Source organism: Phasianus colchicus, chromosome 9 (assembly GCF_987193195.1).
Source record: "Phasianus colchicus chromosome 9, bPhaCol1.hap1.1, whole genome shotgun sequence".
Taxonomy (NCBI): Eukaryota; Metazoa; Chordata; class Aves; order Galliformes; family Phasianidae; genus Phasianus; species Phasianus colchicus.
In genome coordinates this window covers 5,119,140-5,138,479 of record NC_143444.1, presented here as the reverse complement: position 1 = coordinate 5,138,479, position 19,340 = coordinate 5,119,140, and the positions used below count along the sequence as shown (strand labels likewise).

Sequence of the window (19,340 nt, the reverse complement as noted above, 5' to 3'; positions counted from 1 at the left end):
AAATACTGGTACATACATTAAGGGTGGAGCATTCCAGAATTAATTTTGAGGCAGTCAGATTTTCATGGATTTGGCCTTTGGTTGTGCAGTGGTTTCTGTGTTGGCTGAGAAATGTAGTTCAGAACTCCCTAATTGACAGCTGCTGCCTGAAAGCAGGTCAGAAAACATCAAGAAAGGGCTATAAAATTCGGAGAATCTTCCACTACCTCTGAACCCAAGGAAATAATGGATACCACACATCAACAGCATGTATGAACACAAGGTCAGATTAGGAAGAATATAATGGAGGATAATGGAGACTCAGATGACTCAGAAGCCATAAGCTTTCAGAAAATAAGATAATGAATAATGAAAGATTTCAGTGTATGTATTGTTTTTCAAATAGAATTTTTAAGATATTTTCATGTATTTTGCTGTTATGAGTTACAATTAAAACTGCTGTATCCCTCTTGAAACTGTTAATTTAATGGTACAAAACACCTCTGAAAATATACATCATGTTTATATCTTTTAGAGGCAGCTCATTATGAGAATTGCATCACTGCTTTCTTCTGCAACTCAGAATTATTTCTACCTTCAGGGCTTCACACAGCACATCAGCAGGATTTAAATTTCTACAGCATAACTATAATGAAAGCTCTAGAAACATAATGCTTATAATGTCAATATAGGCAGTGACAGAAGCTGGCTTTAAGAAAAAAATTCTTTACTCATTCAGAACATTTTCTGTGATTACTACATTTTATTTTCAGCTCTTTCATGTCTGAAATGATGGTATTTTCATCATTGTTTTATAGATTCTATTACTGAATTAAGAGTTCAAAATGAAAGTATTTTTAATTTTGAGTTGTGCAATTTTAACCTCATGCAATAAAGAAGTTCTACTGAAGTCAATGAAGTCAATAACGTTTCTCTATGCGCAGTTTGATATGGCTGAGATCAAGGTTTTCTCCATACAACCTCAACCACAATCTTCTTATCAAACTCTTTTTCATTTTCTTTCTATAGATTACCCAAATTAATACTGTTTTCCAGGAAATAGTTGCTGCATTTCAAATTGATGCAGTACTCCTCCATTGATATTTTCTTCCTGAAAAAATAAAATGAGAATGCCATAGCAGAGCTATACTGCTAGTTCAATTTGTTTTCCTAACAGTCCTAATAAACCTACTAAATAGAGGTCACAGTCTCCTATCTGGTAGATTTTTAAGAAAATATATCTTCCCCATGAAGAAATAGAGCTTTGAAAATGAAAATAATTCCTTCTTCTTCTTTGACTTTTCATGAAATCCTTAATGTGCAAAAAATAATTGGTGATAAAGTGGTGCAGAGAACAGATCGAAGATATACAGTAATAATTTTTCTGCCATCTAATTCCAGTCTCTTTTAGTAGACTTTATTCTTAATCTTGTTAAGCATTGAAATATGACATTCACAGCAATGCTGAGCCACATGTAATGTTGTAGGAAATAAATAATATATATATAAATAATATATATATTATATAATATATAATGTTATGTAATGCAAAGCAATTTATATCTTTGGTTAAAGTGCAATGATAAGATTTGTGGGTCTGCTTTTCTTTTTCTGTTTCAGAATAAACATGGGGAACTTTGCTCTTTTAATTTTTTATCTTTGCTGGAAAATGTTTATTTGGCCATGCTTTCCGTTTGCATTAAAAATATTATTGGATTTTTTATTTTTTTTTTATTATATACAATCAATTAATGATTACAGTATTTGGTTTATTATAGAGACTTTTACCTAGAACAGTGTGAATATTTATAACTTGATCAAATTTAGCCTCAGAGAAGAGAAAGGTTCAGTGTATTTACACCTGCCTGTTTAAACTCACCTCACGCTTTCAGAAAGTTGACCTAACATAGCGAGTTGATATCCCAAATAAAAAGCCTTATTTCCAGTCTTTCTTCCCTGGTTCTTCCTCAACTGCTCCATCTGTCTGAATCAATCCTGTCAACACTGGCACTGCTGCCTGAACAGTAGCATCTGGAACAGAAATAAGAAATCTGGGGAGATGTACCTATGAGTAACTTCCCTATGAAGATCAATTACAGTAAATGATAAGTGCCACTTTTCTGACCACTGGCATGTACACTGTCGTATTTATCCCCCATCCCCAACCCCATAAAGATTTTCTTAACACCCAAGCCTGTAGAAGTAGCTTGGATAGCATAGAGCCAAAATGCTATTGAGATTTACTATATCTTGTAAGAATCTCACCATTTAAGCTGTCACAACAACTTGGGTGATATATAAGCCATGGCTCAATTATGAAATTAAGCAGCAGCGCTCTCAGTCTTGCAGTGAGAAGAGAGTTCATGGCTGCTTACGTTTGCTTTGATTATGGTCACTGTTCCCTTACCTCACCTAAATGATCTAGAAAATACAAGGAAATGTCTACACTTCAAAACCGATTCAAGACTTAGTCCTATGTTTTATTATTCTTTAGCTAATTTGATATCGATTGGAGTTTCCAGTGCAATTATGATAAATATTTGCATATATTTTTTCCTTTACAAGTAGTATCTAACAAGGAATGTGTGCATTTAATTAAAAAAAAAAAAAAAAAAAGTGCAAGAGATTCGATTTCTGAATCTGAAGTCTCCTAAAAATTAAGTAGCAAAGAAGTTGGCAAGTCTTACTGGCCTACTTTGAATAAGAATCATATTACCTGTATCCGTGTACTATGTTTGTCATATAGATATGCTTACTGCACCAAAATTTGGATTCAGATTCCAACCTCAAACATTCTTCCTATGTTTTTTTCATGAATTTGTGAGTTTTAAAGACAAAAGATCACTTTTGCCACAGATTAAATTACATAATAGTCATGGAACAGTGTAACTAATCAGACTTACAGAGCAATTTAGCTGAACTATTCAGCTAACACTGGAGGAATTCACATTTTCATATTTGCATATTTCTACAACCAGTTTAGCTTTTAGTCAAGAGTTTCCCTTTAATTTGAAAAGCTGAGAGGTATTTAATGATTAAATTATACATTAGTTGTTATCGATAACTTGGGAGTTAGGCAGGAAAATGTATAATAAAGCGTATCATAAAACTGGTAATTTTGCAAAAACTATATATTGAGAATTGGCAGTACCAATGAGAGGGCAAAAGTGTTACAGCCATTTACCAGAGGGAATGAGTGAGTAGGAAGCAAGAAGGACAGAACCTAAAAATAAATCCCTGAAAACATACATATGACCCAGACGGAGAGCAAGCCAGCAGACATGCATATTATGGACAGTAATGTGATTTCTTTTGAGAGGTTGGAATGACAGCCCCATAAGGGGTGGTTTGACTGGAGCATGGTAAAATAAAGCGGACGTGTAAAATGTCCTGCTTCAGATGTCAAAGTATGTGGGGGGCAGTGTTAGGAACTGCAGTGCTACGGACATCAAGAATAAATCAGTAGCTTAGTTGCACTGCATTCAAGGAGAGGAAATAAAAACCCTGGGGATAGCTTAATTTAGCAAATTTTCAAGGATTGTACAAAAAAAAGCAACTAGGTTTTAAACTTACACGGAAATATTTAAACATGGATAGGATCTCTGTGTGAAGTCTGGATCTTATTTAAGCTGCCCTCACTCTGATTTTTGGGCTTCAATGCTTTAATTCTTTTTATTCTTTTTTATATTTCAAGTCCTAATGTAACCTTTAGCAAATATTTTTATAATTTAATAAAAAAATATTTTTTTCTTTAAATTTAACATATGTAATTTTAAAGCTGGCCACATTAAGGTGGTCCAAAAATTGTCTACAGATCATTTTTACAATGATCCTGACCTTTTTTTTCTTGTGGTTTCAAAATAGAAGATTTTGACTTTGTATTCTGATTCTGGAAGGAAGGACTTACATCATTTGGGTACATTTTTCCCAAATTAGGAAAATGATTTTCCATCCAACTGCAGTACAATTATTACTCATAATATCTGAGAGTCTTAGGAATTACAAAGTGGTTCTGTCTTTGTAAAAACGAATGGGGATGCAATAAAGAATCTAAAATACGCTCAACATGGTGCATAGAAACTGAGCCAATACTGTAAAGTTCTTGAGTGGGTTTGCAGTTGGGCAAAACAAACAGTCTCCCTTTACAGGAGGTGCCCCAGGATTCCTTTGGAGATGTTGTCTATTGTATAGTAATTGTAATGGGTTTGGAAGAGAGAGGACTCTGAAGTAGGTTCTGCTTCAGTACAGCTTTTTGCTTTTGTGTTTTGCAGATAATTTGTGATTTTTTTATGCATTAAATGCTGTTTTGATTTGTAGCCTGTTCTGCGCTCTTTGTTTCTAATTTTATCTTATAAGTAGAATATACAGATTTCATTTATTCTTTATTGCTCGGCTGTCTCCTTAACCAACAGAAGTTGTGAAAAAAATAATAGAAGCGTTCATACAAGTAAGACATAGGCAAGCAGCACTATCTAAGTGTAAGCTAAAACAAAATGTTCAGCTTTTATTGCATCTTTTCTAAGATGTACATTACTTTTCCAAAAGAGAACTGCACTCTCACATATTTCTAGTGAAAAAACTAGTTAGAACGAAAAATGAATGCCTATCATCTCTGTGTGAGGCTGAAAGTGCAGGTAATAAAGGCTCTTGCACTGGTCCCAGACAGCCTCTGTTTGTCAGGACTTCCCTGTTGCTGCAGATACAGATGCATAGGAATGTGGTGTCTGACACGCAGTGTAAATTAAACCACCCTTGAAAAGGGAAAATCGTGGCTCCAAGTGTCAGACATGTCAATGTTGCCAGTGATTTCAGTTGGGAGAATTCCTCGCTTTCGAGTTCCAGAGCAACAGAATTGTTGCGTGATTTGCAGAGTCAGAGTTATGGAACAGTATAATCATCTTTTCCTTCCTCCTCCATCCCTACTTTAATTATCTTTAGAAGGCTGTTTAACCTATGAACGTGTTCTGCTAGCTCAGAGCTGACACAGCCCTGGCAGGCTCAGTTTCTTCTCTATTTTTTTTCTGTGGCACAGCATAAATTCAGAGGCTTGTCCCGATGTTCTTATAGGTCCTCCTAGAATTAACAGATAATAAATTGTTCTCTGAAGTTGTGGAGAAGAGACTTGATAGATGATTGCTCCCTATCAGATGAAAGTAAACAGTTAGCCTTAAAAAAATCACCATCTTGTATAAAAACCTGCAAGTCCTTATCCCACTTTGCCTCGTTAATGAAATTTGTGCAATTTATTTCATTTGCTGGCAGATTAAGTTTACTGTCTCTGACAGAAAAAATAAGAGAGATTCCAGGTCATCTGAGTTAGTGGGCTCTTTGAATGAAAAAGTCAGACCTATACTAACAGTATGGACCATGCTAACAGAAAATGTATAGAAAATATTATATGCCTATCAGATACGGCTTTAGAATGTTGACAAATATAAAAATATAAATAAATAAATACTTCCCCTCCCAAAACGTTATTCCAAGTCCTGACATCGTGATTTCTGTTGGTTTATCTAAGCTTCTCTTAAATGTTCATCTAGCTGCTAGCATGACAAGCGTCAGTACCTGGAACATTCAGATGATTTGTGTTATTTCAATTACGCACTAATTAGTGGAAGCCCTACTATGCTCAATGACACACAAAGGGCAACAGAACAGTAACTATAGCAATTATTCTCTGCTAAAAGAAGGTGCTGAAAGAAAAGTGCTTTTGTGAAAATAAAAATAAAAATTGCAGAATCTAGGGAGAAAACAAAAAAAAGAAAAAAAAAAAAAGTTGTTTGAGATTACATAGCAGAAGTTTTCATCGTGGAGGAGATGGTAGAAGGTTCTCCATGCACAGAGCAGAAGCCCGTGGGCACCACGCAGAGCAGATCTCCTTTGCAGATGTGGAGCAGCCCATGGTGCAGCCGTAGATGTGGCCCGCAGGAGGCTGCAGCCATGGAGCCCCCGCAGAAGAAGCACCAGGCTGGAGCTGCAGCTGTGGAGAGGGGCTTGCAATGGGGCAGGAGGGCTGTGGGAGATAGACAGCATCTTGTGACCCTTCTATTCAATATCAAGGCCACATATATACTAGGTTTTGTAGCCCGGAGGTGTGATTCACCCTTTATAGACATCTGCCTACCATCATGAGGTGATCCATGCCCCTTGCGGCACTACTGGAAGATGTTGTGTCCCGGTTGACTCTTACATCTGATTAACGATAATGTGTAATTACTCTAGGGAGTTCTATTATTTGTGGAACTGCCAAATACTGTTACTATGCAATTAATCCCACTGAATGATTTATGGAGGAAAGGACTTAGTGTGAACGATAATGGCAGGATCTGGCTTTACCTAATGGTTCATTAGCTATATTGAATGAGAAGTTCAGTTTTTCCTCTTCCTCAGACGATCCTCCAAAATATCAAGCCACTCCAGTTTTGTATTTGCTTTGGATTTCTTCTCCCTGCACAACTTTATTCATCCTTCTATTGTACCAGTCATTCGAGAGAACTTCTTCCATCACTAAAGTCACATAAATGCAAGGAATTTCTTCTAAATCACTATTTTAATGTTTAAAGTTGGCAATATGAATACGAATGCAGCTTTCTGTTTTGATTTTCCTAGCATTGTCTCATTCTCCTTTATGCTGGCTTAGTTGTCTTCCTTAGAAGCCAAATACATTTTCAAAGAATCTTCATAAAGAGGACTGTCCTTTATGCAAGACAGTGCACTGCCTCTGCCTGGGCCTGTAGCTAGGAACATTAGCTATGTGCAATAGAAAGGACACACCAGGACCAAAATCTCTGCAGAAATGTGTTCCTTTTTTATTAGGAAAGCCTTCTATAGGCTTAATTATTGTGGACAAAAAAAAGTACAGTTTCCCAGGGAAATACTACCCACTGATATCACAAGAATTCAGCTCTGCTTAAGTGCTGGGAGGTATGTTCTCTGTGCACTTATAATCGGGTCATTATCACCATGGTTATGAGTTTTTAACTGACTGAAAACTGTAGGCATTTTCCTCATTAATACCAAATGTTACGGTTTATTTCTGGGAACTGAAAACCCTGCTGCCCAGGGAAACCTGTGCTGTGATAATTTTTGAAAACAATGCACTTGAGAATAGCCTGCTTGGTTTCTGTCAAATGGTTTTACACATATTTTGTTTACTGGTTCTTATGGGCTTTTGGTTGTTAAATAACTTTGGTCTATTGTATTTTGCTTTGTAAGTTAGTGTTCTTCGCAGGCTATGGGTCTAGTTCTTATGAAACAAGTGATTACAGTGCTCTTTGTTCATCTGCAATCACTTCTGGATTATGCTTGCATCTTAAAAAATTCTTTGCATTTACATTTTACCGTGCCCTCTCCTGTTTTTGCCTTATTTTGTATTGTACGCCTTCAGACAAAACACTTCAGCTGTGATCTTGAGGCTGAATATAGCCATACTTCTGTGTTTGGAAGATAATTAAAGAAGTGCCATTTCCTTTCCAGTGTTGCTTCTATCACTGCAGTTTTCTTTCTATCACAGACAAAACATGCAAAATTGTCAGTGATTTTATTAACAGCTGGATCAAGACAGAAGTAACTCTCTTGAGTGATTTTGTATGACTGGTCCTTAGAAAAAAATATAAATAAAAGTAGCTTAAGGATAAACTCTTTCCCATTCGGCTTCTGTGCACACCTACATACACCACATGCTGTCACTCCCCTAATCAAAACGACAGTCATCACTACCTGTGTCTTGTATCATCCAAGAGAAGAATAAACCTTTATGAACAAAATGGCACACCATAATTACACAGACACTAACCTTCTTTATTTTGTGATGCCAAGAGCCGGAAGAATAAAAGAATGAGTAAGAATTGTTTCTGTAGGTCTTCCATTTCATAAGGATTTATGAAGTTGGATTGCTTTATGGACAGATGGTTGAAAATTATAATAAAAGATTAAAAAAAAAAAAATGGATCTTTGTAAATAGAATTGCATGCATATATGCTGAGTATAATCTTTCAGAACTAGGACAAAATTCATAACAACCTTCATCCTTCTTTTTCTGTCTTCTGACTGTTTATCTTGTTTAATGTACATACTATCTTTGTTGTTATATGAACTAATTAGGATTTCTTATGTGAGGTGGGTGTGCAACAAAAAAAATCAGATTTTCTAAAGGGATTTTAGATCACTTTTGGGAGAAGGAGGGAACTGGAGGATCATGGGTAAATCAGAGTTGTCATTCTGCCCACTTCCCAGCCAAATCTGATAGCCATGCAAGAATCTTTACACCGATTCTGGATGATTAAGCAAAAAAACAAGGTAAATCTGGCCCCGGTATAAATACTGAAGACTGCCAAATGTGTGCAGGAAAGAGAGATCCTGAGTTGATCTCATTTCCTTACGCTGTTGGCATTCTGCTAAGAGATTTAGCTGAAGCCAGTTCTGTGTGTTCTCTCTGCAGGCTGCTGGCATTGCAAAGGATCTCATTTTCCATTGCCAGGAATACTTGTTCAAAGTGACAGAAAGGTGCCAGTGAATAGCCCAAGATTTCACATTACTTTCTGAAAAGGTTAGGACTTGAAAAATACGAAACAATGTGGAGACATCGTGATCCAGTTGCAGCCATTCACACTGGTGCTGGTGATCCTAAGCAACATAAACTTTCATGGATTTTTTTAGCAAATCTCCATATTGCTTTCAAACGAGATTATTGAAATAGGATTCCTTCTGTTCATACGAGTTATTAGATGTCTAATGCTCGGTGGAGGTTCATATTTTGGAAATGAGCTCTTTGACCTTGCAACTTAGGCTTATTCTCCAGGAGATTTGGCATAGAATATAATACTTGAAGTAACAGATGACAGAATCACCTTTATTCAGAGACAAATCAACAAATAGAGATAAATGTCAAAGACATCTAGGATGGCAAAGCAAAGAGAGAAGGGAAGTTCCAACACAGTAGCTGGGAGCAGCTTGTTGAGGTGGATGATGGAGGAATTGGTTGTATTTTGGCAGTAAAGGAAGGTGGGAAGATCTCCCATGGCCAACATTTTCTGCTACAGCTCTGCTTATGTTTCATTTCATTTTTACTGTCCTCTTTCTGCTTGGACTTGATACTAAGGAGAAAGAATCAAAAGCCATGAGTTTTCAACAGCGTCCAGTCCACTTAAAAAAAAAAAAAGAATAATAGTGAGATTATGGTATACCCACCTGTCTTCAGGATTTAGGATTTTATCTTGCTACCTATACAGGCTAAAATAATCACTGAGATACTGCCTTGCTGCCAGCCAGCCCTCTGGGCATCACAGCAATGCTTCAAAAGTGGCAGCACCTCATTGCTGAGAAACTGAACTAGGCCCTATTTTTTTTTCTTTTTTTTCATTTAAGGTAGCATGTAAAAATAAACTTGCTTTTGTAATTGTTTCATAGACAATTAAGAACCATCTATATAATCCATAAATTATGTGGACCACTTCTCTTTATTATTTTTGATGCTATTATTCTTAATAATGTATTTAAATGTTTAACAAACTACGTGTGCTAACAAGCACAATCCTTAGCTGTTAAAATAAAGCTCTATTTGTGGCAGTTATTGTTTTGATACAAATAGCTGTATTTTGATCCTGTGATTACACCCCATGATTACAACAGGCAGGATGTGACCTAACCTTATGTAGATCTTTCCTAGATGAAAAATGTTGTACCTCATCAAAAGTTTTTACTTCTAAATCTTGCTTTGCTACACAGAAAAAGTCCATTTTTTTACTGTGATTTCAACAAGGAATTGCCATGTGCAACTGGGCTGGTACCAGGTCTGGAATTTGGTGGCCCTGCCTGTGGCAAGGGAGCTGGAACTTGATGATTCCTGGGGTCCCTTCCAACACAAGGCATTCTGTGATTCTATGATTCCATGATTGATTCTATGATTCTGTGTGCACAATTTTCATCAGTGAAAATCTTAATCTGCATTTTTATGGACTGTATTTGTTAAATTCATTTTGATTTCCACAGTATGAAGAAATAAATCATCATCACATGTTGATTACCTAAAATATTGGTAGTGGTGCCCTGCTATCGAAATAGCACTCTCCCAAGTTTGTTGTACTGGTGAAACATTTGCAGTCTTATTTTTCTTGTATACAATAGTCTATTTCATCTTATTTAAGTCTGAAATATACAGACAGTTGAATTAAAGGGAAACTTTAGGAAACAAGCTTCTGAACTCTTCAGTCTGTTTTGAATAATGCAGCAAATGCTTTTCCATTCCCTTACCATCAGGTAACAGAAACGCGGACTGGTCCTCTTGGCTGCAGTAACTATGACAACCTAGATTCTGTCAGTTCTGTTCTGGTTCAGAGTCCTGAAAATAAGATTCAGTTGCAAGGTATGTAGGTGTAATTTCATTAATTTGTTTTGGAACAGGATGACATTCATCACGGCATTTGTTTTTCTTTTTTTCCTTCTCATAAAAGGTCATTATCTTTTCTTTTTGTGTGTGTGCAATAGTTACATTTTAGGCAAAGTGAAGGAAATGTCAATAACTCATGCTGCCATTCAAATTGAAAAAAATTTCTTTACCCATCAGAAAATAATCTGAATAATGCTGTTAACATTTTGCATCTCTACTTAGCAATGACTTGCTCACCTTTCAGAAAGCCCAAATTCCAATAGGTTCTACCAAGCAGGGAATGACATTTCCTGTGCTTAGCCTGCTTTGCACATTTTGAGTAATAACCCATCGTCCCACTGGAGTGGGATTCACCAGAGGAACAGGGCATAGATTTGCAAAGTCCTTGAGTAATGCAAAGTGCAGAGGCTCCTCTTGGACTTACAAGAAAACCCATAAGGTTACACATCTCACTTATTGGAAAAACGTGTAAAATGGTATCACTTCTGATTCATTTTTAATAAACTGCAGTAAGTGCATATCTGCATATTAGGCACCTAAGCATTGTTGAAAGTGAGCCTCTAGTAATTGTCTTAATTTTTATTTGTTCATTTTCAGTTACACAAATACAATGTGAACAACTTTCAATTACTGCTGTGAAAACAGACTAAATTCTCTATGATTTATATGTTTATGCCTAACTGTACATTCAAGGACAGAAGAGTATGGGTCTTAATTAAACAGTTATTTCAAGTTGTAAAAATTATTGATATTGGTTCATACATGAGTTGGACATATAGTTGACATATAGCATGAAGTTGTTGCTGATTATTAAGACTGGCTGCTCGGGAAAGATTACCTTGTTTTGTACATCCATGTCTCTTTTGCCTTTCCTCTCTCTTTCCATTAGGTGGGAAGGCTGCAAAAGGCATGATTTCACCAAAAATATACGTATTTTTCAAAAGAAATTGTCATTTTCACTGGAATGTAGTGAATAGAATGTATCCATAAATCATTCACTGTTTTTAAAGGTCTCCAGAATTTGCATGATGTTTGTCAGTTAAAATTTGGAAATTAATCTTTGCTTCAGTCAGAGAGCTGTTTGACACATGCCATTAGATTGTCATGAGAAATGTAGTAACAGAACTGCTAAAACTGTTTCATGCTTATCACATAGGAATTGAACAAGACAGGGCTGCTTATTTGGGCTTTCTTTTTCTGTCAGAATTATAAGTTTTTTTCAAAAATACATTTGTACATTGAAAAAGTATAATACAGTAGCAAGAGTTTTACACGTTTTGATATAAGGCAGAGAAAGGCACAAACAGACCAGCTTTTAATAATATTGTCATGCATCTATAATATGGCTTTCTACCTGGAAAGATTATAAAATTACTGTTACAGATATATTTTTATTTACCTAATATTTAGGAATAAATCTCTATGAAATTGTTCAAGTGCTTGTGTAAGAGAAGCATATCTCACAAATAACCAATGTACTGAGAAATAAGCTCCACTTTTTCCAGAGAGATTATATTTGTTTCAGAGTAATCACAACCAACAAATCAAAATTTACAGTGTATTTCACTGGTTGGTTTTGTTCATGGTTTTTTTTTTTTTTTCCTATTGCTTGACTGTTGTAGCCAAAGAACTAAGAGTTACAGGTAGTTAACAAAGTTTCTATATAAAATTACACATTCCCATCACTGAAATCATATTAAGAATGGTCAATTGTTTTCAGATGAATAAAGTTCTGGTCAAAAATATTCTAAAATTTTTATTCTGATACCTCAGTACAACATATGTTTTTGCAAGACCTCCACATGTCATGGCATGGTGAAGTGTGAAAATGCTTTGCAAAGGGATTTGAGACATAGCAGAAGAATTTTAATCAACCAACATCCTTCCCTTCTCTATGCTAAACCTGTCGTAGAAATGAATTCTTTGAATGAATGAATTCTTTTTCTCAGGATTTTGTATATTTACCAAGAATATCCAGCAGACTGTCTCTTAGCAATTTGAAATCCCTTAGGAGAGGAGGGATCTATTTGAAAACAGCTGGTTTTAGCTGGTTCTGAAGCATGCTGAAGCCAGAGGACTTTCTGTAGTGATTGATCAGGTCCATCCTGCAAGGTCTGCTTGAGGTACTGGCAGATGAAATAGGAGTAAACCACTTTATAAATCCATACACTCAAAAAATCAATAGCAAAACTGTTCTTTATTTGATTTTGCACAAAATGACATAGTTACACTTCATATGGAATCATTGCACACATTTTTCTAAAACACTTGGTTAAAAGGCTGTTGTATGTCAATGTGTAGAAATGAAATATATGGCTAATTTTATTTTCCTAAAATTCCTTCTAGCTCGATTTTCCAATTCTTCTTAGCCTGGGTCTACAGAAGCATGGAGAAATAACTAGAGTAATTTGAACATATCTGTATTTCAGGTATATCTACTTGTGTCAAAGCCAACATGGAAAATAAGTCCAGTGTTTACCTCCAGATCTTTTTTCTGCTTGTACAGCTTCCTTACTTCCACTGTTGCTGTCTTCAAAGCAGATTTCCCTTTAACACTCTCAAAATTTATATTAGCTTCTAGTATAAGGACTGTAATTTATCTGCAGGTTTCCATACTGAAAACTTCTTACAGCAGAGGCTCCTCATTCAGTCTCCTATCAAGGAGAAGTTGATGTAATCCACTATTTCTCTTTTTGACAATTCCCCCAGAAAGAAATACACTAGTATATGGTCTGAGGAATACAGGTTACTAGCTATTGGAATGAATGTTCCATACTAAGACAGAAGTGTAAGATAAATGAGGGGTGCTCCAAAAGTAATGCCTCCTATTTTATTATGTTGGCCCACAGTGTCAGAGGCTAATATTGGTGGTATAGCAATAGAGGCTTAACCTTCCCACCAACATTCGATTACGTTTTGTGGCTGTGAGACAGCTGGCAGCAGAGGAGTCTGACAGGGGTCAGACATGGAAGTGCATAGGAAGCCCAAGTGTGGAACTGAATTCCTCATGCAGAAAAAATGGCATCTGTTGACATTCATTGATATTTGCTGAGTGCTAATGGTGACCAAGCAGTGGATGTGAGCACAGTGAGGGGTGGGTGGTGGTGTTCAGCCATGGTGACAGCAAGAGCAGCCATGCTCTGAGCAGTAAAGCACAGCCGTCACACCACAAAATGGTGATTCATCAATCAACTCATCTGCATAACTTGGTGAATTATGTCCAGAAAACTTTGTACGAAGGTGAAGATTGGTTTCAATACATTGGAAACCATGGTGGCAACATTGGAATATCACAAAGTTTGCACCAGTTGGGTCCCAGAACTGAAAGAATGCCGTATGCAAGTTTGTCAGGACCTATTGAACCAATATGAGGCAGAAGGTGACATACTGCATCATTAGCAGTGATGAGACCTGGTGTCACCATTATTAGCTGAAAATAAAATGACAGTTCGTGGAGTGGTGACATGTGAGTTCCCCATTCAGTTACAAGTTCAAGACACAGCGCTCAGTGGGAAGTGATGTTTTTTGAGATAGGAAAGGAGTGATCATTCTGTATTCATCAGAACCCAGGGAAATCATTAACCCCGACTGCTACATTCTGATGCTGACTAAGCTGAAAACTGGAACTTCCAAGGTGAGGCCAGAGGAAAAGACATCTTTTTTCTTGCAACGTGATGTACGCAGGCCTTGTTTGAAGACTGTGGAGCACACTGCCAATCTTATCTGGATTGTCCAACCACACCCGTGGTATAATATGAATTTCACGCCTTCTTAATTCTGTCTCTTCAGGCTAATGAAAGGTGGACTGCCCGTACAACTGGTAGCAGCTGTGAAACAGTGAATCACGTCCACTAGTACAGATGCTACATTTTTTTATGAACGTAGCATGCAGGCTCTTGTTCATTGCTGGTGAAAATGAGTTGGTAATGTTGGTGACTGCTCAAAAAGTGTTTTGTAGCTGAGAATTTGCTCTATCAAATAGTGTTATTGTGCTTTTTGTTGCTGTTGTAGTTTCCATGGAAATAAAGGAGGCATTACTTTCAGAGCAACCTATGTATATCTTAAATTAATTCTTAGGCAAGTAAATTCATGACATAGTGCAAATGCTAGAAAGACATGTAAATTTTCCTGTATTTTTTCTTTTTGTAGCTTATTTAACTTAATTTTAGTTTTTATTTTTAACCATCTTATGTAGCTACAGGAATCTGTTTGACTTTTGAGTTTAATAACATAATATTTACTCTATTTCCTTAAGGTCTTCAGGTCATCCTGCCTGAGTACCTGCAAGAACATTTTGTCCAGGCAGCTCTGAGTTATATTGCCTGCAATTCAGAGGGAGAGTTCATCTGCAAGGACAATGATTGCTGGTGTCAGTGTGGTCCCAAATTCCCTGAGTGCAACTGTCCCTACATGGACATTCAAGCCATGGAAGAAAACCTGCTCCGCATAAGTGAAACTTGGAATGCATATAACAGTGAATTTGAAGAATCCGGTGAGATGTTTTATAAGATTTTTGTCTGTTTGACTGTATCTTATAAAACCTATTTATACAACAGACTACATCTGAAGTCTCCAGAATGGTTAATAGATCTAAAGCTAAACATATTCTTAAATACATCCCGGACCTCAGTCTTAATTATTAAAACATTCTGATAAGAATTGTTATCCTCACCTCGTGATGACCAGTCTGGGTAAGTACATCAGAGTCTAAGCAGGCTGTGCTTAAAATTCATGTGGTTTGCTTTGTGGAGTCCAGGGCTATAAGGACTCGCTCCCTTTTGGAGAGAGATTTCTACTAGAGGAGTCAGAAAGCAGAACAAACCAGAAACAAAGGCTGCACATTGTTTGAAAAGGTATTCTGAATTTTTAGTTTGTCATGCAGCTAAAGCAGCTGCTTCATTTCACATCCATTCCTCTGTTCTGGGTCGGTGTTTCTGTTGTACTTCTTTTCATCCCATCCCTCCAGAGATGGGATACGTTGGGCACAGCCTGCCCTTGATTTACCATCAAGTTAATAGTTCAACTGTAGTTGGTAACTTGTTTCTTTATATGTTTTCTGCTTCAACTGGGCCTACCCATGTTGCCTATACTGTGCCACATCAGTTTTCTCTAAACCACTGTGATTTGTTTCACGCATCATTTCACCTGTCCTGCTCATCAGAACTTTCTGTTCCATAGGGATCCTCAGGTAAGATCAGCTTCTGAACAACTGTTTTCATTCAGTAATATCAGTAACAGCTGTCTAACCAGATGGTGGGAAAAGTAAGGAGAGCTCAGCAGACGTTGGAAAAATAGTAAAGAAAAAAGAGAAATCGGTGAGAAAAAGTATAGAAAAAGCAGAAAATGCTATTTAAATTAAGTTGTATGGAAAACAGAGAATGAGTAAATGGCAGAGAGGGGGAAATGACTTCTCTGATTATGGGAAGAATACAGGTGAGAAGAAGAAATATCTGTGCAATACTTAACTGTGAACAGTACATTATCAGTGTACATTCATTTATTTACATTTGTGGTGCTGTTAAAGATTAATTTCTTAATTCAAGAATTTCAAAAGTCCCTATATCTGTTATGTTTTACAGTTACTTTAACTTCTATTGGAAGTGCTTTTGAAGATCTCAGGTCCTTTTCCAACTCTCAGTCTTACTCTTATATGACAATATGAAGATATCAGAATTTTCTCCTGGGAGAATATTTCTGCTTGGAGGATCACACGTTTCACTGATTATAAAAAAATTAAATTATATTTCACTTCTGTGAATATTAACCCAACATTTTTTCAATAACTATTTTAACACCTTCATGCATTTCTAGAGTAATGCTATCATTTACTGCTTTGCAAACTGAGAGAATTGTTGTCTAGGAATTAGAGTCAAAGTAAGAACAGGGTAATCCATTGCACTCACTACTGGCCCCCATAACCTACTACAAAGTGCAGTGGAATGAATGAACTCCATGCACTGAATCTTATGACCTCCAGATTCACAGAAAGTTAAACACACAAGTGTATTTACTTTCTAATCATCCTGCTATTCTAATCCTTCCTTACTTTAAATACAGCAAAATACTTATTTGAATATGGAGAAAAATTTTGTCCCCATATAAAAAGCTATACAACTTACTGAGTTCACTTGTCATCTTGCACATTATTTGACCACAGAATTTAGCCTGAGGAGGAAGTAAATATTCCATTTAAAATTGCTTGTTTATAGTCAGTGTTATCTTTACTTCCATCTGTTCAAGATAAAATAACAATAGGAACAGATTTTTAGAAGTGAGAAATGGTAGCTTTTTAATAGCTAAATCTCATTTAAAATTAAGAGGTGGCTACATTTAGTCTGTGTTTGAAAGGCTCCACTTGAACTGAAAGAAAGAAAGGATAGAAAAGAAAGGATAGAAAGAAAGAAGGAAAGAAAAGAAGAAGGAAGGAAGGGAGGAAGGAAGGGAGGAAAGAAGGAAGGAAGGAAGGAAGGAAGGAAGGAAGGAAGGAAGGAAGGAAGGAAGGAAGGAAGGAAGGAAGGAAGGAAGGAAGGAAGGAAGGAAGGAAGGAAGGAGGGAGGGAAGGAGGGAGGGAGGGAGGGAAGGAAGGGAGGGAGGGAGGGAGGGAGGGAGGGAGGAAGGAAGGAAGGAAGGAAGGAAGGAAGGAAGGAAGGAAGGAAGGAAGGAAGGAAGGAAGGAAGGAGGGAGGGAAGGAGGGAGGGAGGGAGGGAAGGAAGGGAGGGAGGGAGGGAGGGAGGGAGGGAGGAAGGAAGGAAGGAAGGAAGGAAGGAAGGAAGGAAGGAAGGAAGGAAGGAAGGAAGGAAGGAAGGAAGGAAGGAAGGAAGGGAGGGAGGGAGGGAGGGAGGGAGGGAGGGAGGAAGGGAGGAAGGGAGGAAGGAAGGGAGGGAGGGAGGGAGGAAGGGAGGAAGGAAGGGAGGGAGGGAGGGAGGGAGGGAGGAAGGGAGGAAGGGAGGAAGGGAGGGAGGAAAAGAAAGAAAAAAGAAAAGATGGAAGGAAAGAAAGAAAGAAAAGAAGGAAGAAGAGAAAGAAAAGAAGAATGAAGAAAGAGAGGAACAAAAACACAAAATCAATTTTTTCCAGGGTTTACTGCTCTCTTTCAAATACTACATTGCCTTTTAAATCGGGAGATAGAAAAGAAAATTGTGTCTAGTTAAAAGGTCAAAAACCCTATACACTACAGTTACAACTGAATAAAGGTAACAGATTAGTATGACATGTCTATATATACATAAGATTAATTCAAAATTGGTTGATAGGAAAGCATTATATGAAAATTACATGAAAGATTTCTTCCTGTTTTTCTTATATAATGACTCTGGTCTACAGTATGGATTTGCTGGTAATGATTATGAACAATAGAGATTAGATAACCAAACACAGTTCCTGTTCAGGATTGGTCATTGTTAAATGGAGATTTGCAGATTTTATTTCTTTTATTATTTCTTCTGGCATCTTTTAGCAACTGAAACCCCTTTTTAGAGAACTTAAAGCATTATGTTAGTTATCTTACCATAAATTTTGCTGGCTTTTTCACATCTCTACTTATCCTCCAGAAATACATACTTGATCACTATTACCTCATATAATTTTGTAATATTGAGGTATGCTTTAAGTTTTCTCAAGGAAATGACAAGAGCTACTTTAAACTGTTTACTCTGAGCCATCTGCTTATTCCTTATCGTATCTTCTGGCCTTCAGACTTAGGTACCACCTTTTCAAGATAAGCAGCTGTTTCCTTATTGAAAATCTATCCTAAAGCTGTTCAACATTTATTAACAGATTTCATTAGTTTCTCAAGGCCTTTGGCTGAATTAATGTGTTAACAAAGTACTCTGAAAACATTATTCCAAGAATCTGTGTTCTTACACCATCTCATCTCACACTTGACCATAAAAATATCAACTCTAATGGAATCAGAGTTTCTTTTATCCTCTATCTGCATGAAAGCAGCTTTTCACAGGAACTGGTAGACTAAAAGGACAGATAATATCCGCTTGACCTCTTGTCAGATATCAGTTTCAGTGAGATCCCAGAACATCAAGTCCAGTTACGTTAGTCAGGTTGAAGTCCTGCAATCCTCACTCATGCCTGAAGCCCCATTGCCCACCTCCCAATCCCTTTTCAATGTTGAAATTGCTCTTTTTACTTTGCCACTTGTCCTGTATCTCTATCTATTTTAGTCTTTGTATTAGGAGCAAGTACATGCCTAACTTCTTCTTCTACTCCACTTTCTCAGTAAATTTATCTTTCCCATTCAGGAAGAAAGTTTGACCCAAACACTCAAATCCTAATTAGTTTCACACGATAAAAAGTGTCAAAAGATTCCTTAGGGATTCTTTAGAATTAGAGAATTAGAAATTCTCAATTTCTTAAAGTATATAGGATAGGATAAGACTTAAACACTTGTGATTACACTGACGGTGGCGATTCCATCAGTGAACATGTTCTCTTGTATACTGCTGGTTTTGGAAGTTTTGGGGATCCTTTTGGCAAGGCTTAGCAATGTAAAAAAGCAAATTCTAACACATAACCCTGTCAACCTCTAACTAGAAACTAAGCATTTTGTAGAAATTATGACCCACTGCTCTAAATTGCCTGGAAGCATGAATACCCATGCACAGGGTCTGGATTCTGATAGCAAGGACACGATCATGCATTGTCTGTACCAAAATCCTGGTGTGGCTGGATGCTGAGTACCTTTGGAAATTTAGCCACTTCACTCAAACAATTTAAATTACAGTAATTTTTTTTAAGGTGATCTGCCAAAAGAAATCTGTAGTAGTCCAACTTCCTCTCATTGTATTTAAAGTAAAAAAAAAAAAAACCAACACCATTAATAAGACATGGACAATAGGAGTTGCTCAAGTCATAGAAGATGACCAAAGTTTATTTCGATAATTTCTTTTTTTTTTTTAAATCAGTAACTTTTATGAGAATTCCTGAAAAATACCTGAAGTAAAATCTTCATTCCAAGGAT

At 36.8% G+C, this 19,340-nt stretch overlaps 1 protein-coding gene across 4 annotated transcripts in view; it reads left to right on the top strand.

The window, feature by feature from the left end:
- Positions 1 to 19,340, top strand: part of BRINP3 (BMP/retinoic acid inducible neural specific 3) — a 201,626-nt gene that overhangs the window by 132,468 nt on the left and 49,818 nt on the right. For all 4 annotated transcript variants that reach the window (XM_090145908.1, XM_090145911.1, XM_090145909.1 and 1 more), the window contains exons 5-6: positions 10,237 to 10,342; positions 14,622 to 14,858. In XM_090145908.1, coding sequence (XP_090002034.1) covers positions 10,237 to 10,342; positions 14,622 to 14,858 — 343 coding nt within the window. The remainder of the gene's footprint in view (positions 1 to 10,236; positions 10,343 to 14,621; positions 14,859 to 19,340) is intronic.